The sequence below is a fragment of the Microcaecilia unicolor genome, chromosome 5, assembly GCF_901765095.1.
Source record: "Microcaecilia unicolor chromosome 5, aMicUni1.1, whole genome shotgun sequence".
NCBI classification, from domain to species: Eukaryota; Metazoa; Chordata; class Amphibia; order Gymnophiona; family Siphonopidae; genus Microcaecilia; species Microcaecilia unicolor.
In genome coordinates, this window is record NC_044035.1 from 103,569,507 (window position 1) to 103,596,537 (window position 27,031).

Genomic DNA, 27,031 nt, shown 5'->3' on the forward strand with positions numbered 1-27,031 from the left:
GTCATACAGCTGGCTTGGTTAATGGAAGCTTGGGCTGGAGTAATCTCTGTGGCTGGTCCATGTCTGTGGAATATTCTTCCCACCTAGTTGAGACTGGAGGATAATTTGATTTTTTTTTTTTGAAGGAGACTGAAGAAAATTCTTTCTCAATAGGCTTTTTGGAAGGAATGAGAAGTAACAGTTGTTAGGTTATTTTTGTTGTTGTTGCTTTCATGTATATATTTTGTTTCTGTATTAGTGTTATATTATGCATGTTTTTATTGGAAGCTGCAAGGTAAAGTTAAACTTTCATGACATAAGCTAGGGATATGGGGGTAGAAAAATTCAATGTCATTGAATTTTGTTTTGTTTTGATTTTCTTTGTATTATTCTGTTTCATTTCGTAAGAGCATGAATTATTTTGAAAGGCATGCACTATTCCTGAATAGCATATTGGCACTAATATGAAATCAGTTAACATGGGTGCACATAAATATAGGCGTATGATCTGCACCTAAATTTTACAAGTGTCCTAGAAAAGGGTGTGTGGAAATGGGAAGGTCATGGGTGTTTCAGGGCAGAGTGGGGGCGTGACTTCAAGTTATGTATGCAATTATGCAATTATAGAATAAGGAGGTTCTGCATGTAAATTTAGGTGGGGGCATTTGCACCATGTTTTCGTTGGTGCAAATGAACACGCCTACATTTACTTGTGACCCCTGTGCTTAAGCGCTATTTTATAAACCATGCCTAACTTTAGGCATGGCTTATAAAATAGCGCTTAAGTGGGGGGTTTATCCTTGCTGATTTTTTAGGCATAATTTATAGAATTCACCCCCATGTGGCCTTCTACTATATGATGAAATTGCTCTTGTTATCTGGAATTTGTCCCATTAAAAAAATGTGAACTCCAAAAAACCTTTGACCTAACACTCAAGGCACCCTTGATGAAGCTCATTTTTATGTCATCTAAGAGCATGATATCCACACTTTCTTTCGTGAAATAAAGGTGATTTTTGGAGTAGGTTCAAGGCTTCAGTCCTGTTCTGGATAAGTGGTGGAGAATTTTTGTTTCCTGGTTACTTTCCCTGATTTGATATGCAGACTATCTTATTCTAGGACAGAGGTGCTCAACCCAGTCCTCGACCATACCCAGGTAGTCAGGTTCTCAGGATATCTGCAATGAATAAATATGAGATAGATTTGCATACTATAGATGTAGTGCATGAAAATCTATCTCATGCTTATTCATTGTAGTGATCCTGAAAATCTGACTGGCTGGGTGTGTTCCAAAGACTGAGTTGAGAACCCCTGGCCTAGGAGCTTCCAGCGGAAAATCTTTTTTACCTATGGCACAGAAGCCTGTGCTTGTATTTATATACCCATGCTTTCCTTCATAAGGAGTATTTTGCCATTGTCTGACAGCATACATAAGGCATGCTGCTTGAGGACACTACTGTTTGAGAACATAGGGGCCCTTTTACAAAGGCACTCCAAAAGTGGTCTGCAGTAGTGTGGGTGCATGTATTGGATGCGCGCTGGATCATTTCTCCACCGCATCTGGAAAAAAACGTGGTTTTTTTGGGCCTGGAAATGGACGTGCGGTAAAATGAAAACCAGCATGCATCTATTTATGGCCTGAGCCCTTAACACCATCCATTGACTTAGCGGTAAGGGCTTACATGTTACCTGCATGGTAACCGTCCAGTGAGTGCCAACTGTAGATTACTGCCAGGAACACCCCAGCGGTAGAAAATAGAAAAAGATTTTCTACCGTGTGTTTTCAGCAGGTGCCAAATTCAGAATTACCATCCGGGGCATGTGTTAGCCGGGCAATAATGCCGATTTTGCACGTGCTGGACACATGTAGGCCCTTACATGCCTTTCTAAAAGGGCCCCATAGTTATATTCTCGCTAAAATTGCCCAGTACTCTATTATAATCTATTGTAACTCTGTTCATGAGTTAACTATTCAGCTACAATTTAAAAAAAAGTCTTTACTTGCAACATAGATATTCTACAAAGTAATCCGGTCTGTTCTCAAGACTTACACATAGCCATATTTCAAGATCACTGCATTCAATAATAATAGCACATATTTGCAGAATAGCTCGTAGGCAAAATATCATTCACCCACATATGTACGCACATATGCACATCCATGTATTAATGTTATCGCCTATTTTAGACAATTGCCTCAATAGTGCTCATGAAGAACTAAAGGGGTATGGTGAGGACATTCTGGAATGGGGCTACAAATACATATAAATTATCCCCCTAATTCTATAAAAGACACCAAAAATTGTAAATTTGGGCATGTATGCAATTTAATTAAATAATAAGCTAATTAGCACCAATAATTGGCTTTTTAACAAGCAATTATTGGCACTAATTAGATTTAATTAGAATATAAGTGCGTAAATTTAGGCGCAAGATCCGCACCTAAATTTTATATGTGAGTAATAAAGGGGGCACACAAATAGGAGGGTCATAGGCAGAAAGGGGACATTCCTAGCATTTATGTGCGTTGTTATAGAATAAGCGGGGATTCGCACCTAAATAGACCTATACATTTGCACCATATTTTGGTTGCTGCAAATGGCAGAGCCTAAAGTTAGGCGTGATTCCCGGGCATAAGTACTATTCTATAAACCACACCTAACTTTAAGCGCTGATTATAGAATAGTGCTTTTTTTGGCACCATATATAGAATCCACCCCTATACGTGTAGAAGTGGATATTTGACCCCTGTACAGTAGATTGCATGTTCAACTCAGTTGTTAGAAAACCAGGTATAACTTGGGCCATGCATATAGCATCAATATTTCTGATCTTATACAAATGTCTTATACATTTAAGCCCTATTATATGTGTGTACTTATTTACATTTTTGACCACGCTAGCTACACATGTGCAGCGCCATTTTTAGATAGATCATAGAAGTAGGAATGGGGATGTACAGGTCAGTGCATCTCAAGTTTCACTAGTATTTTAGAACAGAATCTGCTGATGTAGAGTCTGTTTTAAAATACAGGGAAATTGACATTTAAGCACTGGGTGCATGCACCATAAACATCCATTTAATGTAGACATGTAAAAGCCACAACAAAATAAACCTCTCTTGATATAGACTACAAGGTACTTCCTGTGCTATTAAATTTCTGTGAAGTGCAAGACCATAATAATGAGAAAGGGAAAAAGCCTCTGTACCTAATATAATTATTTATGGGATGAGGAGCCTCTGTACCCAATATAATTATTTATGGGATGAGGAGAAAAAACATGGATCAACTTTCTTATCTTGCTAAAAACTTCACAGGAATACTGGATCCAAAAGAACTACTGAAGACCCATCTCTTTAACAAGGCATACCACAAAGATCAATAAATCTGAACTCCTCCACATACACCCAGAATTGTCTTATAATATCTGCTTGCTATGCTACTATCATGTTTTTTTCTTTATAATGTACCCAAGATCCTTCTCAATACTAAATGTCTATTTTGTTATACATTGCCACCATTCATGATGTATTGTAAGCCACATTGAGCCTGCAAAGAGGTGGGAAAATGTGGGATACAAATGCAACAAATAAATTATTATGAAAAACATTTAGTGTAAAGCTCTAAACCACTAGAGAAGACTATCATGCAGGAAAGGTCAGTCACACCAACTCTGGTCAGAGTTTCGCTATCATAAGCTGTTTGAAGGCATGTATGACATCAGTAATTTAAACACAATATGTCTTCAGTTCATAGGATCCCCGATGCCAATGAAGAAAAATTATTTTCCGGCGCACATAGTGGACATGCGTCAAAAATGAAATTACCCACAAAAGAGGAGAAAGGAATTTCTATTGTATAAATCTAGGATAATTAATCTAGGGGCTACTTTTTTGTTGAAGTTTCCTTGTAAATGCCATTTAACTTTTGAAGCAGTTAATTACATATTTTTTACTCCCTCGAAACTTTTGGAATTTCTTGTATTGAAGGAAGGTGTTAAACCTCCTGAAGATTTGCCTCCCTGATTGAGAACGCTGATACGTTGGCTGTAATATCCTGTTTTGCTCAACCGCTTTGAATTTAGTTAACAACTATGTTTAGTTGTATTTTCATTTTATTTTTATTTTTCCTAGTATCTTGATTCTTTAATTGTGGACAAATTTAAAATAGTTTTCCTTTTTATTTTCTTAGGAATGGCTGTAAGCAGTTATTTCTTTGTGTTATATTTTCTGATATTGCCATTTATGTCTATAGATGTACATGAAAAATTAATAAATAAAGGAAAAAAATGAAATTACCGCAAGGGCCACATGGTAGCTGGACAGTAACTCCAAATTGACGCGCATTGGGCGTGTATAAGCACCTATGTGGCTTAGTAAAAGGGCCCCTGAGTGATTAAGGGGGTAACCCTTCCTAATCCCTCCAGTGGAGTGCTGCTCAATAATAGCTGGTCATTAAATTCCAAACGTGTTTTGGAGTAGGTGTAACTCTTTTAGAACATAGACATTTAGTCCCCTTCTGAAATGGGTCTAATCTGCAAATTCCACATAGTGCAACTAGAGTTGCAGCCAGATTCTATATTTGGTGCTGAAAAAAATCAGCACGGATGGAAAATGCACCTATGCGTATTGTATAAACCATACCTAACTTTAGGCGCAGTTTATAGAACATGCATAGGTGCATTTTCCATCCGTGCCAATTTTTTCTGCATCAAATATAGAATCTGGTCTTAAACATCTATGAAATGGCTACACCCTTGTCTCACTCAAAACACACCAAGGTCATGCCCCCCTTGCCACTTGTATGCATTTGGTTCTAATACATGCATATCCCAGGCTTTGCAAAATGGGGACTTAGATGGTTATACAAGATTATGTGCCAGTTTATGCACTTATTAAACCTGAATAGGGCTTCTAAAATTTTAAAACCATATTGATTTATTTATTGCTAATTTTATAGAGTTTCTTTCTTAACAGTCGATGAGGTATTCTATGTTCCACTGGAAGCCAGTCACTAAAACCCATTTGATTAAGCAAAGTACAGGAAATCTTGAAGAAATACATTGAGAAAAAGATTTATTTGTAGCTCCCAAAACTATCTAACTGTCTAGTTCTGTAAGATTTATAGAATCTGCATTTTTTCCCTGATAAACTGTAGTATATTAGATATTAGATTCTAAGATTTATCTAAAACAAGTTTTTAACAAAAACAAGTATTTAACATTTCTGACTGTGGCAATAATCTTTATTGAGCAATTATAGGTACCGTTCTCTTGTGCAGTTGGCGCTGCAGCTGGGAATTTCTCCATTCATCTTGATGGGGCTCAAAGAATGACCTTTTTAATCTCAACGGGGTATCAAGAAGTATAAATTCCATGTAAGCTCTACATTTATTTCCATTTTCTGTAAGCAATAGAGCTGTATCAAGCATGGAATGAATAGTGACTTTAAATGTTGTGAGAAACATGACTAAGTTCAGCTTAAGGATTGACTGCATGTACATGTTTTTCCAGATCAAACAAAAATGCATTTTCGGCCCCTTTTACTAAACCTTGGTAGTGATTCTCAGCACAGCAAAGGCAACTCAGCCCATTCAATTCAAATGGGCTTCATTGTATTTGCTGCGCAGGAATTGCTAGCACGATTTAGTAAAAGGGTACCTTTATAAGTTGATTTTCATGCTAATAACAACTCCCCCAGAAACGTTTGGCATATTCTCCCTTAAATTATCTTCCTTTAAAACTGTTGCATTTCCTCCATTCACATGAAATCAAAATAATTGAGTTTAATCATTTTGAGAATTTTCTAATCGTGTAATTCTTTTAACATAAACAAATAAATATGCTCCCCAATTCTATAAAAGTCACCAAAAATTGAGTGGCAAATTTGGGCATGTGCCCAATATGCACACGGAATTTAATTGCATAATGAGCCAATTAGTGCAAATAATTGGCTTTGTAACAAGCGATTATTGGTGCTAATTGGAATCAATTAAGATGTACGTGAGTAAATTTAGGTGCATGATCCACACCTAAATTTTACACATTTCACAAAAAAAGGGTGTAGAAATGGGAGAGTTACGGGGCCGTTCAGGGCAGTTAAGGCCGGATTGTGGGCATGTTTTTTGGTTACTTGTGCAATTATAGAATAAGGAGGTTCAGTGCATAAATTTCGTCAGGGACATTTGCACCATGTTTTCATTGGTACAAATGGACGTGCCTAAATTTACATGTGACCCCCAGATCTTAAGTGCTATTCTACAAACCGTGTCTAACTTTAGGTGTAGCTTATAGAATAGTTCCTATGTGTGTGTGTGGGGGGGGGGGGGGGGGGGGGATTTTGCACTGATTTTTTAGTTGTGATTTATACAGTTCAATCCATTATACCTAAAAAGCAAGTGGGCCTTTAAGTATAAATTCAACAGTCTCCTTTAGAGCCATAGTTATTGGTCTTTTATGATTTCCATTTCTAGTCACCATTGTCCTCTGTTAAAGCTGCAATTTAGAACACATCCTTTTTTTGATGTGCAAAAGGAAAGTCAAACAGGCCTTTAAAAATAAAGCTGCATTTTTGAGTATCTTTTCAATTAACTTCGTCCTCCATAATATTCAAAACTCTATACACTAGATTAGTATTAATGTCACAGCAGTATTTAAGTATCTCTATCATATTCCTTCTCTCCCACCTTTCTTCCAAAGTACACATATTGAGAGTCTTAAATCTGTCCCAATAAGCTTTATGAAAGATACCACTGACCAATTTTGTAGCTGCCCTCTGGACCGACTCCATCCTGTTTATATCTTTTCATAGATGCAGTCTCCAGAATTGCACACAATATTCTAAATGGGGCCTCACTAGAGATTTATATAAGGGCACTTTTTTTCCTGCTGGCCATCCCTCTCTTTTTGCACCCGAGCATTCTTCCGGCTTAGACCATTGCCTTTTCTACCTGTTTGGCCACCTTGAGATCATCAGACACAATCACCCCCAAGTCTCACTCTTCTTTCATACATAGAACTATTTCTTCTCCTATACTATACCTTCCCCTTGGATTTTTGCAACCTAAGTGTATGACCCTGCATTTTTTAGCATTAAATCTGAGTTGCCAACTGCTGGATCATTCTTTAAGCTTTGCTAGATCCTTCCACATGTGTTCCATGCCCTCTGGGGTATCTCCTCTATTACAAAGTTTGGTATTGTCCACAAAGACAAACCTTACCAGACAGTCCTTCTGCAATATCACTCACAAAGATGTTAAAAAGAGCCGGCCCAAGGATCAATCCCTGCAATACACCACCCTTTTCCTTGGAGCAAATTCCATTTACTACTACCCTCTGTCTCCTTCCACTTCCACACAGTCTTCCTACACCTGTTTAAATCATATGGTGGAAAAGAAACAAGAATAGGGATACACGGAGAAGAGGGAAGAAAGAAGAACATAGGCGAAAGGAAGGAGAGGAGCAGAGAGAGAAATACAGGAGAGAGGCTTTTTTTTTTGCTGGAAAAGAAATGCAGTAAAATCAGACCCCCATCATTGTCCTGCTCATGGCAGGGTATAAGCAGCAGGCAGACACTATTTTTAATGCTGTGTAAGCAATTCAATGGACATAACAATAGTGGATCCAACAGCAACAAACAAATAGGCATAAATGGGCAGCCCAAGACAATAGAAAAGGTGCCACAGTTGGTTATCTTCATATAACACCTGTGAGCCACAGTGTTCTCAATCATTAAATAGATTGTTCCTGGACTTTCTAGTATTTGTCCCACACTGCATGGTAAACATCAATTTTCCCCTAAATGTATATGATCATTTTTCTATTGAGGCAATTTCTGCCACCTGTGCATGCCAATGATGCGGTGAAAGGGAAGTCCGGAGATGGGAAGGCGGTAGAACTAGAAGACATGAATTGAGGTTGAAGTGGGGCAGACTCATGAAAAATGTCAGGAAATATTTTTTCATGGAGAGAGTGATGGATACTTGGAATGTCCTCCCGTGAGAGGTGGTGGAGATGAAGACGGTAACGGAATTCAAAAATGTGTGGGATAAACACAAAGGAATCCTGTTCAGAAGGAATGGATCCACAGAAGCTTAGCGGAGATTGGGTGGCAACACCATTGGGAAGCAAAGCTTGTGCTGGGCAGACTTCTGCAGTCTGTGCCCTGAAAATGACAAAGACAAATCAAGGTCAGGTATACATATAAAGTAGCACATACGAGTTTATCTTATTGGGCAGACTCTATGGACCGTACAGGTCTTTATCTGCCATCGCCTACTATGTTACTATGTTATCATTTATTGTTTAATAGAGACTTTCTATAATGCCATGCCACAGGTGATCTCGGCAGTTTACAATCTAAGGGGCCTTTTACAAAGCTGAGGTAAGCACTAATGCATGCTTATCACAGTCAGAAATGGTGTACCGTGGGCACACTGAGGTTCCCCACAGTAATTTTGCCATGTGTGTGTGCAATACCCACATGTAAAAAAAAAAAAGTTTATTTTTTGGTGTAGGGGGCATGTGTTGGGGCAGAGAGTGAGTGAGAATGAGGGCTTTTGCTTTTGGGCAACAGTATGCAGCATTCCTGCCTTTTTTTTTAGTCTCTTGTTGATGTAATTTATTTATTTTCTTCTTTCATTCATGCTATGGTTTTGGATGTGCTCTACTTTTTTTCTTGTGTGCATGTTTTCTGTACTATCACACATTGTTGTTCTTTTCTATCTTTTGATTTCCTATTTTTTATTTGTACACCGCTCAGTTCTACTGGTTAGTTTGGGCAGTATAGAAAGTTTAAATAAACCATAAACTATTAACTAATCGGTTAACATTGCTGCGTGCTAACCAATTAGTACAGGTGGCAGTAGGGGCTCACCTGCTAATGACCACTTGCTAATGTGAACATTATCTCGTTGGCCATTACTGAAAAATTCAGAAAATTGGCCATTTTATCCCAGTGGTAAAAATGGCCTTAGTACACAGGAATGACCTGGAAAAGGGCGCACTAAGATTTGTTTTTACTGCTGTTTGGTAAAAGGGCCCCTAAATAAAAACCAGAGAGGCTCTCTATAAACTACAGCATAAACCTAACCATTCATAAAAAAAATAGGATGTTAGTATACAACCACATAGATAAATTAAAAGGTAAAAGAGCAATAAAGTTCAAATTAAAATCTCAGTACAGACATATCTCCAGATTCTCCAGTGTTGCAGATGGGTTTTCTTCCATAGCTCCTCCAGTTTATTAATTTGCTAAGCAGTAATCTGACAGGCCCTCAGCTGCTCCTGCTCAGAGGGAATCTTTACCAGCCAAGAAAGAAAGCAAGGATCCTGAATAAGTGGCTGCCACTGGGAGCTATCCCATTTCAAGCTGCTTTCACTAGCGCAAGGCTGCCTGCACAGTAAACAACACCAAGTTGGCCCTGGCAGGGATGAAGCCAAGAAGAAATATATTTCAACATCCATAACTATAGCACTCCAAAACAGTCTTACCCAGTGGCCCATCCTTATGAAGTGTTATCTCCATATATTTTGCCCTTACAAGATAATTCACAATGTGGTTTTGAGAAGTATTGCCATGTCCATAACAGAACCATTTCTTGCTGGTGTTGCAGTAAACCACACAGGCTGGATCATGGATACCACAGTAACTGCAAGCATGTAAAGGAAGGTCCTTGGTATAGTAAGTATCCATGTAATTTTGTATTTCTAGATTGTTCAGATTTATAGTTTGTAACCCTCATCGAACTGCGAGGCATTGCAGGCTATAAAAATAAACATGTTATGTTATCTTCTTCAAATTTAAGCTCTGCCACTGACTGGCTAGCTTTGGATACATCATCCACTACTCCATTCTGCAGGACACCATCTGAACCATTAACCTAGCTGTCCAGTTGGCTCTGACCCTGACCCTTGGTCTGAGTCTGACTGGGTAGCATGAAGTTTGTGAACTCAAACTCAGAGCCCTGGGTGTCAGCGCCCAGCAACTCGGCCTTCTCTGTGTCCAGGAAGGTGAGGATCTGCGAGCTGGGCCTGTATGCCTCCACCCTCATGGTAGCACTGCTGCTACTGGTGATGGTGAATATGCACACACAAAGTCTTCCAAAATGTGGCAATAGTATGCTGTGCTGCAAGCACAAGATGGAAGTCTAAATCCTGATTCCCCCCCCCCTCCCCCCGCGTGCAAGCTCCACATCCCAAAAGACAAAACAAAGGGGCCAGAGTGAAATGTCTTTCCCCTCAAATACCCACAATTTCTCTGTGAACTCAATGCCAAAAAGAAGCCATGGCGCAACAGGACAGGAAAAAAATAGTCTCGTCCCCTACTTCCCCTCCAGCATTAGTCTGTTGTGGCACCCATATGGAGAGCAAAAATCTTTGAGGTCCTACACATACCGTGCAAAAGTCTGTACATTAGTTCAACCCAGCTGCAGCACACAGACACAGAATGAGCCAGGGGCCAGATTACCGCTCAATCTGAATCATCCAAAAATTCGGAAGGTCAACATTCCAGTGCTCAATAACTCACCACAACAGAGTGGGGAAATGTCAAAGCATCTAATAACATATTACACAATCAGGAGATCTGCTTTCAATCTGTCCCCAGTGTACATAGAAAAAGCTGTACTGGAGAGGGTGGTCTATATTGCCAGTTCCAAGCACCAATCTGCTGTAGTGCATCAACAAGCTGAATGTATAAAGCGTGCATCTGCAAGTCTAATTGAAATTCCAAAATTAAAGTCTCAAATGCCTTAGACTGTCCTCTGTTCATAAACTGCCACAGCTGTTCCCATTTCTGGGGTGAAGGTGCATTATGAGAGACATGGGTCCTTCCCCAACACTGATATTAGGAATAAAACGTCTCAGAAACTTTTCCACCTGATCCCCACAGTATGAGGATTAATGGAATTACTACTGAGAATACAGTGAATACCCTCCACACTTCTGGAGAGGTCATAAGTAACAAAAGAAGGGGAAAACCCACAATCTATGAACTTTCTAGCTGAATCCAATCAGTGTGATCACTCCTTTGAAACCAATGTACAATATCTGCTAATCGAGATGCCCAATAGTATATTTCTAAATTTGGACGACCCATGCCCCCTTCATCTTTGAACTGCCATAAAATACGGAAACTAATCCATGAGCTCTTACAATGTCATATGAATCCATTTACATCCAAAACACTGACTGAGGAATGGAACATGGTAAGTCCTGAAACAGATATATTTGTTTAGATTTTGCTCATACCTTTTTCAGTAGTAGTAGCTCAAGGTGAGTTACATTCAGATACTTTGGATATTTCTCTGTCGCAGGAGGGCTCACAATCTAAGTTTGTACCTGAAGCAATGGAGGATTAAGTGACTTGCCCAAGATCACAAGAAGCAGCAGTGGGATTTGAACTGGCCACCTCGGGATTATAAGATCAGTGCTCTAACCACTAGGCCACTCCTCCACATGGTAATACAGACCTGCACTTTTCCCATCCTTCAGATTTTTAAAAGCCTTATATAGTTCCAGGATCAAAATAGGCTTACATAACAACTCTTGATGGGCCACTGATAATCCAGGAAGAGACATTTGGGCAAGAAAATAATTGCACTCCTCTTCAGGTGGATTCCCCTCAACTCTGTACAAATCTAAAAAGAGCCCCCAAAACAGCTTTTCTTTCTCCTTCCATATGGACACAACCCATCTTGCTCTATCCTTAAGTCTACAGATCATCAAGACACCCATCTGATGCCAGACAACCCTCACCAGAAAAGACTCAATTTTGTTGCCATGTTCATAAAATTTAAATTTGGACAATCAGAAGGAGTGTCCCAGCTTATCCACCTCCAATACTTTTGTAAGATCTGTAGCCATCAGATTTCGTAGTAAATTATTTTAGTTGGGCCACCTTTGCCTTCAAATCTCGACAGATCTCTCAGATTCGCTTATGGACATTGCTGGCATAGCTGATAATATACTCATGCAGCACAGCCTTTAGGATTTTCCATTTTACTTAAAACTGGATCATACTCTGCGGATGCAAGAATCACCTAAAAATTGGGAATGACCTCCCTCAGCCTGTTGACCAACTCCTTCTAGCTCGCAATGACTGCTAAAGTTTCCATGTGCTGCTGCAAGGCAGAAGATCCCCTAACAATAAGAGACAAAGCTACTAGGTTATAATCAGAAAGCTGACAAGATAGTATCTCACTCTGGTGTGGTGAAAGCCCTGGTTGTTATGCACACAAAAAGAAGTCTAAATGACTATGTTGTGGCAAGAAGAAAAAAATATATAGTCCCTGCAGCCTGGGTGTAAAGCCCTCCACACATCTTCCAACCAAGCCCCTCCATCATTGTCTTGAGAAATGGAGACTCGTCCAAGCCTCCATTCCCCCTCCACCCTCTAATCTATCAATATTGGCCAAGCACACATTTTAGTCCCCTTCCCTCTCTCCAGAATTAGCAAGAGACTGGAATACCTCTCCAATTTGGTAAGCAAACTTGGATAAAATGTGTCTTAGTTGCTATTATGGCTATAAATGTTAGCCAAAACTAACTGAGTGCCACCCCAGGTGGCCTGTATGATTACATAATGACCTTTACTATCCACTTTGCAATATGTAATATTGAAAGGAAGGGACTTTTGACTCTAGATGAAGAATGCTCCTGTAGTTGTATATGGAGGAGAAGACTTGGCCTACCTAATATCAGAATAATTGTCATGCTCAGCCCATGTTAGATGTGTTTCTTGCAGCATGGCCACTTGTGTTTATTGACACTTGACATATTGAAGCAGCCTGGTTCATTTCACTGGAGTAAAAATACCCTTAATGTTAAGAGAAATAATCTTAAATTGAGACATCACCCCACTAAATGTACAGAAAATGCTTAGGTTTCGCCCACCCATCCACCAAACACTCAAACAAATCAAAGCATTAAAAAACACTTGCCATGCATTTAAAAAAATTGTCCCACTTCCCTCCCTTTCCCCATATCTTCGAGCCTTCTAGAAACAACCCAGTCAACCACAAACTAATCCCTCCCTAATTCCCACTCTTTCCCATCCAACACATTCTATACAGCCCTCCCCCCAAATATCAAAATGATACAACTTCCCCACCCTCCACCCAGAACACTTCCCTCCCTTCAACCCCAAATAACAACTGCAACAGCCCACCCAACCTCCACCCCCATCCTCCCAGCCAAATCTCCCAACCACCCCCTTCATGAAGCAAAATACACAGCCAGCAAATAGAACATTTTTAAAAACCCTACATAACTGTACCAGTTTGATGGCATACAAACAGTGTGGTTGTTGTGCACAGACTCCCAAGCCTTGCAAAAGACCCAGATGCCCCATTAGAAAGACCAAGCAAAACAGCAAAAGTAGAGGCTGACAAATGCGCAAACCAATAGGGAGATAATATCAAAAACCAGTTTATTCAGAATATTCATATCAAGGGGTCCTTGATATGAATATTCTGAATAAACTGGTTTTTGATATTATCTCCCTATTGGTTTGCGCATTTGTCAGCCTCTACTTTTGCTGTTTTGCTTTGACTTTACGTGGAGGCTTCTCCTGTCCATTAGAAAGACCAACACAACCAAGCCCTAATAAGTTAGAGCCCTAGAAACAAGCAGCTTGGCAACAATGTATGCAGATCTAATCCAAGTCCACTGTAACAGTCCATTAGGAGACATATCAGAGGACTATATACCACCTAGCCAATATTTAGGCCTGTTCTTCTGCCAAGGTCAAGGTCAAGCCTCAGCATAGTTATGATCTGGATCTTTCTACCATCTGATTGAGATGTATTGCTACCAGGTGAAGCAATGGAGGAAAATGACACTGCAAGAAGTTCTCAGCTTTGCAGGGAGAGGAAAAAATCACATTCTCCCTTTCCCAAAGAATCTTTAATTTGACAGGATACAGAATGACTTTATGGGATAATGTGAAGATACAGTTTTTTCTTCATATCTTTAAACTACATTCTTCATTGATTTATCTCAAAGTTGTAATCTGAAAATAACATTAATTTATGATTTCTATATTGAAAATCTTGATTTTTCCCCATCCTCTGCAGTATAAGTTCTTGATGATGATAATTTAGCAGAATGGTCCAGGGCCAATCCACCAGACCTAGGCAATGCCCAGACACTTGATGAACTTGTTCTACGACTAGGTCTGACAGCAATGGACAAATCAAAAAGAGCTTGTGCAAGATCTTCTTAAACAAGACCTCCATTCCCTTTCAGGGACCCCAATCAATTATTGTTGTTTCTTCTGGATTGACATTCCAGATCCTCCATCTTTGCTACGGCCCTGGTGAGGGCCTACCGCATAGTAACCGACTCCCCATGGATCTTGCATACATCATCCTTCAGAGCATAGGAGCCAACTTTTCAAAATGATTGGGGGTGCTGAAAATTTTTTTTTTACAGGTGGTGCATTCCCCCTCCCCCTTGTCCCCCTCCCTCTCCCCCGCCCCTCCCCATCCCCCCTCCCCCCGCTCCCTCCCCCCTCATCCCCCCTCGGTGCTGAATGAACGCAAACAAATATTCTCTTTCCCCCTCTACTTGCCGCCACCAAAAATAGTCTTAGACTACATTCACCTTTTGTTTTGTTTTAAATATATTTTATTGCAACATTCTGGGCTGTGCAGAGCCCATCAGACAGCATTATACATAAAACCTAACCAGTGCTGAGCCCTCCCCCCCCCCTCAAACACTGCCCCCCCTCAGAGTAATCCAAATATTACACACAGAAAATGTTTTGTAGGTTTTTTTTTTAACCTGGGCAGCGCTCCCCTGCAGATCTGTGTGCCGCTACACTTTTAGCCTCTGCTCCTGAGTCCTGCCCCCGTGCACCGGGTACAGCACTTCGCTTCGGCACTCCCGAGCTCTCCCCGATTCCTGCCTATGCGGGACAGGAAACTGCTGCTGCACACTGCTGCTGGTGGGCCTGGAAGTTGAAAAAATGAAGCTGTGTGCAGGGCGGGCCATGGGAGCATGCAGGGACTGGTCTGGAGCGGTTGCGCAGGACCGGACAGGAGGACCGATGAGACTCACTGGCCCACCACTGCCTAAGTTCAGGGCAGGCTTCGGCGATGGCGGCTCCGGCTCCGGAAGCTCCTCTCTGCTGTGCTCTGCCTCTGTTGCAGGCTGATGGTGATCATCCCCCGCCTATGTGGGACCGGAAACTGAGCAGAGCCAGAGAGGGAAAGCTTCTGATGGCATCGGCGACCTAGGCACGTCGGAGACAGAGTCAGTCCGGACTCCGGAACATTTGAAGGAGGTAGGAGGCGAGGTAGGCTGACGGACGGACAGCACAGTGAGTGGTGCACTGCAGCAGGGCAGGGAGTCGCGTCGGGACAGTGCAGGGAGCGCCGCGGGACTGGGTGGGACTTTATGCCCACGACGTCACGTGACACTGCCAAATTATTGGGGGTGCTTGAGCACCCACAGCACCCATGGAGTCGGCGCCTATGCTTCAGAGAGGAAATGTTATCAATGTGGCCTGCTGTTTCCTGCAGTTCAGAGTGGGGAGAACCCATATTGCTTTGCAGAGCATTTAACAAACGGATTTCCTGAAGCACCATCTCCAAAGTTATAGGCTATTTGGAACCTGACTCAGCTCCAGCAAGAATCTATACCTTCCATCTGTTCCATAGCCTCCAGCATTGAGGGGCTCACATCATCTTGGGATCTTATACACTCCTCCGTTGTGGTATGACATGAGTCCTCTTAACTTTTACCAATGGTATAGAAGGCTGATCCAATATATGGCATTAAACAAAATTGGGGCATGGGGGGAGGGGGAAGAGACTGAAAGATGAATACCATGATCTTTGGAAAGATTTTGGGTTAGTCTGGACAGATATCATGGAGTAAAACAATTTGGGGTAAGGACATTATAAACCTTAAATCCTCTGAGATTTAAGACAGAAGTTTTTAGCAGGAATGTGAAACTAAGTGGGTTGGGATGACTAGGCTACCAAATCCAGGCCCTTCAATGTACTTTTTTTTTTTTATATTCTGTCCTATCTTGAGTTTTGCACATGCGGTGCCTGTATTGCTTTTTGTTTTCTTTTACCTTGCTTTCTCTCTCTCTTTTCATTTTCTCACATTCCTTTGGTTATTTCTTTTTTCATTGGATGGATATTATCATGTAAAATGTTATACTTTTTTGTCTGTATAGATCAGCATTTACCTAATGAAATATTTGTACAATAGTTGTTGAATATGTCATGTGTGGACTTGAGTACACCGTGCCTTTATTTTGAGCTGCATTTTATTTTCTTATTGTATGCTGATTGTTTTTTTGTAAAATCTATTGTTAACATTATTTGTATAAGATATTTTTGAACTAAAATTTAAAACTCATTACTAAAATTATTTCATGCCCATAGTCAGAGTCCTCCAATAAATATAGAAACGATATTGCATGTACTTTCTATAGGCTCCTTTTTCAAAGCTGTGGTAGAATATGTCCTTAGTGTGCCCTTAGGTAGGTCTTTCCCACAGCTAGAAAATGGTCGATTTTCCATTTTCCAAATTAATGGCCAGGCACTAAGGTTGCCATTAGCATGTGGCCATTATTAAAAATTAATGTGGAGGAGTAGCCTAGTGGTTAATGCAGTGGACTTTGATCCAGGGGAACTGAGTTCAATTCTCACTGCAGCTCCTTGTGATTCTGGGCAACTCTCCATTGCCCCTTGTACAAAATAAGTACCTGAATATATATAAACCACTTTGAATGTAGTTGCAAAAACCTCAGAAAGGTGATATATCAAGTTGCATTTCCCTTTTCCTTACCCAACACCTATTTTGTAGGAGGTAAGGGCTTATGCTCTAATCCCATGCTAATCAGTTAGTGCACGGCAATGTAGCTGCATTAACAGAAACACCCACTCTCCACCCCTAGACATGCCCCCTCTGCAGTAAAATAAAATTTATTTTTTAAACATGGTTTCTGCATGTAGGGCCCCTTTTACCAAGCTGCAGTAAAGGGGGCCTTGAAGTGCTGTCAGCACGTGGATTATTTTGCCACACGCTGAGGCCCCCTTTTACCTTACTGGGTAAAAGTCTTTTAAAAAAAGGAAATGGTCATGCGGAAAGGTAAACATGTGCCGTGTGGCCATTTCCTGGGGGAGCCCCTACCGCCACTTATTCAGGAGATGGTAAGGGCTCCCGTGCTAACCCGACAGTAACCGGGCATCATGCAGTGCTGCCCAATTACCGCCAGGGAAGCCCCCGGTGCAGTGGGGGCAGGAACTAGTGCTAGGCTCCTGCGGTAGTCTGGCAGTAGTGCCAAATTGGTACGGGGCAAGCCCACAGTAGGCTTGCCGCGCCTTTGAAACAGGGTCAGGTATAGTTGCTAAATTGCCTTGTGATGCCTCAGCTTGTCCCGTGATAAGACCTTTTTAGCTGCAATAAGCATGTGCTAGTGCTTATTAGAGCATAGTAAAAGGAGGAGGAGTGGCCTAGGGGTTAGAGTGATGGGCTTTGGTCATGGGGAACTGCATTCAATTCCCACTGTAGGCACAGGCAGCTCCTTGTGATTCTGGGCAAGTCACTTAACCCTCCATTGCCCCAGATACAAATAAGTACCTGTATATAATATGTAAGCCACATTGAACCTGCTACAAGTGGGAAAGCACAGCATACAAATGTAATAAAAAAAAATAAACTTGCTCTTCTTTCCTTAGTAAAAATAAAAGCATACCATCATTTCAATAATTTTTATGTGAATTTCCTTCTCAAAAAAATAGCAATAATTCACTGTAAAAAAAAAAAATCATGATTCATAAAGCTGGCCATTCAAAATATTTTGCTTTCCATGGCAAATCAACAGTCTCCCATGTTCCTCTGAGGATATTTAATTGTGGCTAATCACTAAAGTTCACAATTTTCAAATGGATGGTAGTGCATAGGTATGTGGTTGATCATTTATTTCAATGAATAGGACTATTGCTAACATTAACATGCCTATTTTTCTCTTTCTGTTTTTATACCCTATATCCATAAAGAAAGATGAGGTACAGCGTAGAATCCAGTTGCAATCTTGTAGTGTAGTAAGTACTACAGAGTCGATTCGATGATGTTTCTAATAGGTTGTGTCATCATGCTGTGAATTCAACTCTCATTAATGTAACACCCTTTGACCTTTGCTCTTTTATTAGCATGTGGAGAGAAAAAGAGAGAGAGAGTGAGTGAGTGTGAGAGAGAGAGCACAGTTTAAAACACCTTAACTACTTTGTACCTGTCATTTTTCTAATATTACACCATCTATTAACCAATTAAACAAACAGGAATTCCAGTAAGGCTTTCAAAAGAGATATAGCACTATGGTAGCTGGAATGATAAAAATGATACCATTTGCAACTCTTTAAAGTCATTTTCAGATGAACAAAGACACTGTTTTTGAAGAACAGTACACATATTTTAGTGCTTAATTCTTAATGGCTTTTGACAGATTAGGTTTTTTTTTAAGTTCATTGCCACCTTTTCATTTTGCAGTCTATTCTCTTCTCAACATGTTAATCAGAGATTTTGAGAGCCAATGGAGAGAGGGACGGGACCCAGATCAGCCAGTGAACCACTTTGGCTCAACATAGCCAGATCTACATCTTCTTATCATACTTATTTCCAAATCAGTGTAGTATCCTATTGTGTTTTCTATGCATAGACATTTCATTGAAAGAAAAGCTCTTAATGGAGTTCTTGCACTCACTGAATGAGAAGAATGCACACTAAATACTAAAGTTGTGTGATAAATAACTACATTACATTTCAGTCTGGTATGGAGTTCAAGTTGAAATGTGATTATCTTTTTGTTAGAATATACAAGTATTTGTATAACCAGAATGTAAGAAAGGCACAGTGCCAGCTGTGCGTTAAAGGGATGGTGTGACTGGTGCCATATTTGTGAAAGACTTTGATATTAGTTTTCCTCAGTTAGGGCCATTTTACTAAGCCACATAAGCGTCTATGCGTGCCCAAAGTGCACCAAAATGGAGTTACCACCCAACTACCAAGTGGCTCTTGCGGTAATTTCATTTTTGGCACGCGTCTGATACGCACGTCTGAAAAATATTTTTTATTTTCAGGTGCGCATAATGGATGCGAGCCAAGAGGCATTTGACGTGCATAGGTCATTACTGCTCAGATTCTTTACCGCTAGGTCAATTGCTGGTTGTAAGGTCTCAGACCCAAAATGGACACGCAGTAATTTTGATTTTGCCGCACATCCATTTTCTGCAAAAAAAAAAAAGGCCTTTTTTACAGGCATGCTAAAAAATGGATCGGCGTATGCCCAAAACCCGTGCCTACACTACTGCAAGCCATTTTTCAATGGGCCTTTGTAAAAGCACTCCTTAGTTTTTGTATTGCATAAACACATCATCAGTAAGAGCATACTGTTGTACATGGGGCCTGTTCAAATTTTTGCTTCTCCTTCACCCTGTAAATATACAGTGCACTCTATTTAAGTGCACATTGGATAAGTGCATGCTCTGTTTAACTACATGCTGCACTTCAGTCCCGTTTTTGGTGCCATCAATTTCTATGGGGACAAACTTCGGTTTAGCGCACCACTGATAAGTGCAAGATTTGCTTATATGCATGGTTTAAGACTACTCCTCTGCAGGAAAGACTCCGCATAAGCGCACGCATGGAATATGGAAGCCGATTGCCGCGTGACAACCAACGAGATTTCAAATTTACTGCCCCTTTTACTGCCACAGGCAGAATAAGCGAAAGAATGTTGTTAGAGTGTACACTGGAGTCGTCGTCGCGCAACTGTAAGACTTTAACACTGGCTGAACGAATAGAAATTCTTAAAAAATTAGAAAACAAAGTCAAGCATCTATTGCTAAAGAATATGGTGTCAACCCCAGTCAAATTTCACATATCTTGAAGCAGAAAGACCAGCTTCTGAAGACTGGCAAAACAATACAAATCCACACCGGAAATGAAAACCGGCAGGAAAAGCTGAGGAGATAGAAGATGCTCTTCTTCGGTGGTTTTCTCAAGTCAGGAGCAGACAGTTTCCTGTCAATGGTCCACTGCTTATGGAGAAAGCTAATCAGCTAGCTGAAAGTCTTGGACTAACGGAATTCAAAGCCACTGTTGCATGGTTGGAAAGATGGAAGGAGAGGATCAACATAAAATTCAAGAAACAGCATAGTGAAAAACATGATGCTGATGACTTTGGTGCTGAAAATTGGGTTGTTTCAGTTATTCCTACCATCTTGAACAAGTTTGCACCTTGTGACATTTTCAATGCTGATGAAAACGGTCTCTACTGGCGAGCGATTCCTGATGAAACACTTGCATTCAAACAAGCCGAAACTACAGGAGATAAAACGTTGATGGACCGACTGACGATCCTCGTTTGCTGCAATATGGATAGGAGTGAGAAGTTGAAACCACTCATCATTGGAAAGAGCAAACAGCCCCGTTGCTTCAAGCATGTTAAGCGACTTCCTGTGTCATACAAGGCTAACGCAAATTCATGGATGACTGGGAAAATTTGGAAGCAGTTAGACACTAGAATGCGGGCACCAAAGTGTCAGATTTTGTTGCTTTGTGATAATTTTGCTGCACACAGTGATGATGTCAGGCTGTCTAATGTCAAGGTGGTCTTCCTGCCACCAAACACTACCTCTCTGATCCAAGCTATAGAACAGGGCATAATAGCCAATTTCAAACAACATTATTGGGCTCTTGTGCTATGTTGTCTGATGAGCGTTATGGATGACCAGACTGGCAAGGATAAACGTGCTGTTGAATTGGCTCGTAATCTATCACTGTTGGATTCCCTACATATGCAGAAAGAAGCCTGGAACCATGTTACACAGGCAACCATTGTGAACTGCTACAAGCGGGCAAGCTTTGTTAGGGATGTGGAGAGGGACGAAACAGATGCAGCTGTTGCAAACGCATCAGATGAACAGGCTATTGACATCCCAGCCTGTGCTACTGAAGAGGAGTTTCATCACTACGTAGCTGTTGATTACGATCTACAAACAGCTGTCAACAGCACTGATGTCCAGATATGTGCCTACACGCAGGCAACGGCTGATGATGAAACAGATGATGAAATGAGCAGCAAGGCACATGCTGACGAAATTCAACAACCTCCTGTCACTTTTGCAAGAGCACTGGAGAGTCTCAACACCGTGCGGACCTATCTGGAGGCCACTAGATGTCAGTGCTATGACAGTTTTTACTGTCTGGCAGACGTAGTCTATGGAACTCACAGACACAAGAGTGTACAGAGGACTATGACTGATTACTTCAAGTAAGCCTAACGTCAGTTAACGGAGACTGTATAACATCAGTTAACGGAGACTGTATACTGTATGTATAATAAACAGTACTGTACATATGTTTATCAGATGTCAAGCTTCTTTGTGTCGCAATGGTTAAGTGCACGCTCCAGTTAACTGCATGTATTTCTTTGGTCCCAGATGGATTGCACTATAATTAGATAACAAACAAAGAGGAAAAAGTCAATAGGTAGTTTTTCCTATCTACCCTTCACCTACTTTCCATTCAATATATACTGCACTAAGAAATAATTGTGAAATATTGACTAATGTTCTATAAGGTATGTTGTTGAAACTTGGAGTAACTTTCTATAAAACATCATATTAGCGTCTCTGAAACTCCAAGAGTATAGGGAACAGATGACACGCTGTGGGCTAGCTTGGAAAGGGGAGATGGCACTTCCATCCACAGCAGAGTAATCTACAGAACTCCAGCATAGACAGAATTGCTGAACAGAGACCTAAGTCATGACATACAAAGAGCTACACAGAAAAGGGAAACGTTGTTAGTTGGAGATTCAAGAATATCAGACTTGGATTGAAGCATTCTATCTGTGGAATCAGACCAAAGTAGATCCAGGACTCTCTTAAAGGGATTCTCTTCAGGTAATTGTTAATGGAATCCATGGAGGGGTGATAGAAGATCTAGGACTTAAAAAAAGAAAAGTGGTTCAGATTTTTGGAGCTCAAGTTATAATCAGATGATATAGTTTAATGTGAATGGAAAGGCAGACTGGTGGGTTGGTTACGTACAAAATTAAGATGTCTGGGCTTCACTACCACTAATCATTTCTACAGTACTACTAGACATATACAGCACAGTAGACATTATATGCAGGTACTCTCTCTGTCCCTACAGGGCTTGCAATCTAAATTTTTGTACCTGGGCAATGGAGGGTTAAGTAATTTGCCCAAGGTCACAAGGAGCTTCAGTGGGAATTGAACACAGGTTGCGAGGGTCAAAGCCCACTACACTAACCATTAAGCTACTTCTCCATTCCATTCATATGGACTTTGCTAAAATAAGGGGAGTTCCTTAATAAAGCACTAGCAAGATGGAAAAATATTTATGAAGTATAAGAATAGTGGGCTTAATAAAAAGGAGTTACAGAAAAGGTCATAAAATTATTAAGGGGTCCTTTTATGGAACTAAGGTAAAAAAACAAAACAATGGGTAAAATGGCTGAGTTTTCTATTTTTTTAAATTAATGGCCATGTGCTAATTTTCCTATTAGTGCATGGTCATTAGTGCATGAGCCCCTTCCACCACTTATTTTGTAGGCAGTAAGCACTCACACACTAACCATGTGCTAATTGGTTACCGCACTGGAATGTTGCTGCACTAACCGATTAGCACAGTACACATATACTCTCTTTACCCCCCCCCCCCCCCAACCTGCCCCCAGTGCTAAAAAATATCATCTATTTTTTAGCACATGGGAAGTGTATGCAGATGCCAAAATTACCATGGGATGCCAGAGCGCACCCCGCAGTAAGGCATTTTTACCTTGGTTAAGTGAAGAGAACTTTTGCTGGTTTTTCTTACTACAGTGCATTTCACGTCTGTCTTTTAATATCTTATGTTGGAGTATAGCACACACCTTTTAACAAGCTTTTGATAGCGAAGATCACAACATAGCCCCTGACGCAGCCCTGCTGGGCGAAACATGGCATGTGTTGGGCAACATACTAGTATGCAACTCTACTATTAAAGTTTGTGTATATCTACTAGAGAATTTAAGAGGGCATGGAATAATTGCAGAGGATCCTTATTTAAGAAGGAGTGAAGGGAAAGCCAAAAATCAATGGGCAATGGAGCAAAAATTAAACTGAGCAGACCTTGGGATCCTTATCTGTCCACAGATTCTGTTTCGGAAAGTCTACAGTTTAGAATTCAGGATAACAGAGAATATAAAGGCTCAAAATTGTACTTTCTGTTTTTTCTCACATCTTTTCATTGGTAGCTCAAGACAAGTTACATTTTAGGTCAATGGGTATCTTCCAAACCCCAGAGGGCTTACAATTTAATTCTGTTTTGTACCTAAGGTGATGGAGGGTAAAGTAATTTGCCAAAGAGTGCAACAATTGTCATGGGAGCAGCAGCATTTGAGCTGTGGTTTCTGTGGTGAACAACACACTTCTCCAAGCACTAGGCCACACATCCACTGTAAAAATAAGCTCCAAGTATAAGCTATAATATATTGCTTTGCTAGGAATATGCTATGGCATTAGTAGAGACATACTTTTATTTTCTGTCTATACATTTGATATTTATGCGTTTTGGACCTGTTTGTACTTTTTATTGACAGCATGCAAGACGAAGGTATAGAAGCTTCAACTTCCATATCACAGCTTTTGAAAGAGAGCTATTTAGCTGAAACCAGAGTACACCACGAGAATAGCGAAAGAAGTAGATCGGATCCTTCTTCAGATCTCACCCATTGTAGCACAGCTGGGGCTTCTGAGGAAGTTGTGGGCCAAGATGACCTCACAGATCTCTCTGATTTTCTGAGCCAAGAAGAATTAGATGAAAGTGTAAACTTAGCAAGACAAGCTATTGACCAGAATCCACCAGAGAAAAAGCAAGACAACAAAGACAGAAAAGAAGAATCGAAAAAAAACATTAAAACAGTTTCAAATAGGTCACCAACTGAGTCTACAGGTTTGCCAGGCTCCCCAGAAAAAGGCCACCACCCTAATTTCAATCAGGAGCATGTCATTGGAGGTACAAAGAGCTGTAGAGAAGGCTCTCAGGATTTGAGGAAACTAGAGAGACTAAGTCCCTATGGTTCTGAAACAGAAAACAAAAAAGAATTCCTGAACAAAGCTGCTGATTTCATAGAGGAGCTTTCTTCACTTTTCAAAGCGCACAGTTCAAAGATCAGGCCCAAATTATGCAAAAACCATAGAGCCAAGTTTGAACTGAAAAGCGGAATCACCAAAGGAAGTGGTTTTGATTTAACAAATCTATCAGAAAATCGAGAGCGACCTCAAAGTTCTCTCCCCATAGAAGCAGAAAAAGAACCAGAGCCTGTGCCAGAGACGCAGGAAAGTAAACAGGAGGAACTGGAGGAGAACTCTGAAGATACAACTGAACTAGAAGCTACAGAGTTAACACCTGAAACATCACTTGCATCACTATATTTTCAGGATCCTATAGTGCAGCCACCCAGCTTTATCCAAAAATTAAAGAGCCGAGAGGTTCCAGAAGGAGCAAGAGTACAACTGGACTGCATTGTGTTAGGAACTCCAACACCTGAAGTCAGGTAAATGCTCTTTTTTTGATATTTTGCATTTCTGTGTTGGGAATCATTTCTTTACATCTCGCTATGTCTTGATTCAGCATATTTTCAACATTTTGGCTCTGATTTACTAAGTCTGGTTTTCATTCTGTGTCTATAGTGAAAACTTTAGTAGGTCAGGCAGTTTGTGACAACTCTTTATGATTTTAGGAAGACGTGGAGGGCATAACTGAACGGGGCACCCAAGTTTTCATGAGGGCGTCCTCGCAGGATGGCCCCGCGAAGGGGCGGGGAAACCCGTATTATCAAAACAAGATGGGTGTCCATCTTTCATTTCGATAATACGGTCGGGGATGCCCAAATCTCAACATTTAGGTCGGCCTTAGAGATGGTCGACCTAAATGTTGAGATGGTCGACCTTAGAGATGGTCGTCCCCGGTTTTCAGCCATAATGGAAACCGAGGACGCCCATCTCAAAAACGACCAAATCCAAGCCCTTTGGTTATGGGAGGAGCCAGAATTCGTAGTGCACTGGTCCCCCTGACATGCCAGGACACCAACCGGGCACCCTAAGGGGCACTGCAGTGGACTTCACAAATTGCTCCCAGGTACATAGCTCCCTTACCTTGGGTGCTGAGCCCCCCAACCCCCCCCCCAAACCCACTCTCCACAACTGTACACCACTACCATAGCCCTAAGGGGTGAAGTGTGGCACATACATGTGGGTACAGTGGGTTTCGTGTGGGTTATGGAGGGCTCCCATTTACCACCACAAGTGTAACAGGTAGGGGGGATAGGCCTGGGTCCGCCTGCCTGAAGTGCTCTGCACCCCCTAAAACTGCTCCAGGGACCTGCATACTGCTGTGATGGAGCTGGGTACGACATTTGAGGCTGGCAAAAAAAGATTTTTAAGTTTTGTTTTTTTTAGGGTGGGAGGGGGTTGGTGACCAATGGGGGAATAAGGAGAGATCATTCCCGATTCCCTCCGGTGGTCATCTGGTCAGTTCAGGCACCTTTTTGAGGCTTGGTTGCAAAAAAAAATGGCCCAAGTAAAGTCGACGAAGTGCTTGTCAGGGACGCCCTTCTTTTTTCCATTATCGGCCAAGGATGCCCATCTCTTAATCACGCTCCAGTCTTCGCTATGGTGCCGACATGCCCCCGTGAACTTGGTTGTCCCCACAACGGAAAGCAGTTGAGGACGCCCAAAATCGGCTTTTGATTATGCCGATTTGGGCGACCTTGAGAGAAGGACGCCCATCTCCCGATTTGTGTCAGAAGATAGGCGCCCTTCTCTTTCGAAAATAAGCCTGATAGTGTGAAGAAAGATGTGAAAATGATTTTCTTTCAATATACTGAATAAGAGGTCCATAGTTTTCATTGGATTTCAGAGTGGTACTGACATTTCTTCTGCATTAGCAGAATGTAAAACTGCTTGGCATGCCCCTCAACATTCAATGCAGAAGTTATGCAAGTACCACACATTAATTTTGGTAATTAATGTGTGGCAAGTGTACAATCTTAGTACACTTTAGAACAGGGCCCACAGTGTTTTAGCACCATCATCTGGATCACAACACATCAGGGACACATTTACTAAAGTGTGCTAGATTTTACAGTTACCACATTGTAAGGGAGTGAATGGTATAGCAACAGGTGTCCCTAGGAGCTCTCCCCACTGAGGTTGCAGTTTAGCCACCTTATGGCAGGTGGCACTAAAGCTGTCATGTCAGAGGCTGAGTCAGAGGGGCAGGCCTCAGGCAAGGCAGTAGTTAAAATCCTTGAGGCAGAACAGTTCAGGGAAGTCCCGAGGCAAGAGGTCTCTAGGACAGATCTCCTGGATGGAGGCTTCAAGTGAAGGAATCCTCCCTAAAGTGTTAGCTGGGCTACAGTACCTGTGGAGGAGTCCCAGGGAACCAAGGAGTGGCCCTAGATCAGAGGTTTGCATGAAAAGGAACAAAAGACTGCAAAGGTAAAGGAGCAGGGGCGTAGCCACGGGTGGGCCTGGGTGGGCCCAGGCCCACCCACTTAAGCCCAAGGCCCGCCCAGGAATGGTGCACCCCGACCACCCATGATCCCTTCCCTCCACTCCCAGTCCCACCCCATCCCACAGATGCGTCACTTCTCTTTTTTTCCTCCTCCTGTCACGGCGCAGTGCTTCCAAGCACAGTAGCGAGTCACAAACACACAGGCCGGCTCCGCCTCCGACGTTCACTCTGCCGCGTCACGCCCTCACTGACGCAACTTCCTATTTAGGACAGGACGACGACGGGACGTGCAGAGGGAACGCCGGAGCTACAGTGGGAGCCTGTGTGAGTGAATCGCTGCCGGGTACTGGAGGCGGTCCGGGGACTGGAGGCGGGGAAGGGAGAAAAGTGCTGGACCGGCAGTTGGGGGGGGTCATTGGAGGCAGGGACGGGAGAAAAGTGCTGGACCGGGGGGGGGGGGGGCACTAGAGGGAAGGGAGAAAAGCGTTGGATGGACTGAGAG

General features: G+C 41.6%; 1 protein-coding gene across 5 annotated transcripts in view; it reads left to right on the top strand.

The window, feature by feature from the left end:
- The window catches only part of MYPN (myopalladin), a 287,643-nt gene that overhangs the window by 56,196 nt on the left and 204,416 nt on the right, over positions 1-27,031 (top strand). For 2 of the 5 annotated variants that reach the window (XM_030203134.1, XM_030203138.1), the window contains exons 2-3: positions 18,000-18,044; positions 23,612-24,568. In XM_030203134.1, the coding sequence (XP_030058994.1) occupies positions 18,004-18,044; positions 23,612-24,568 (998 nt within the window). In that variant the 5' untranslated portion in view covers positions 18,000-18,003. Of the gene's footprint in view, positions 1-17,999; positions 18,045-21,784; positions 21,909-23,611; positions 24,569-27,031 lie in introns of those variants that run through there. The other 3 variants (XM_030203135.1, XM_030203136.1, XM_030203137.1) reach the window with 2 other exon arrangements.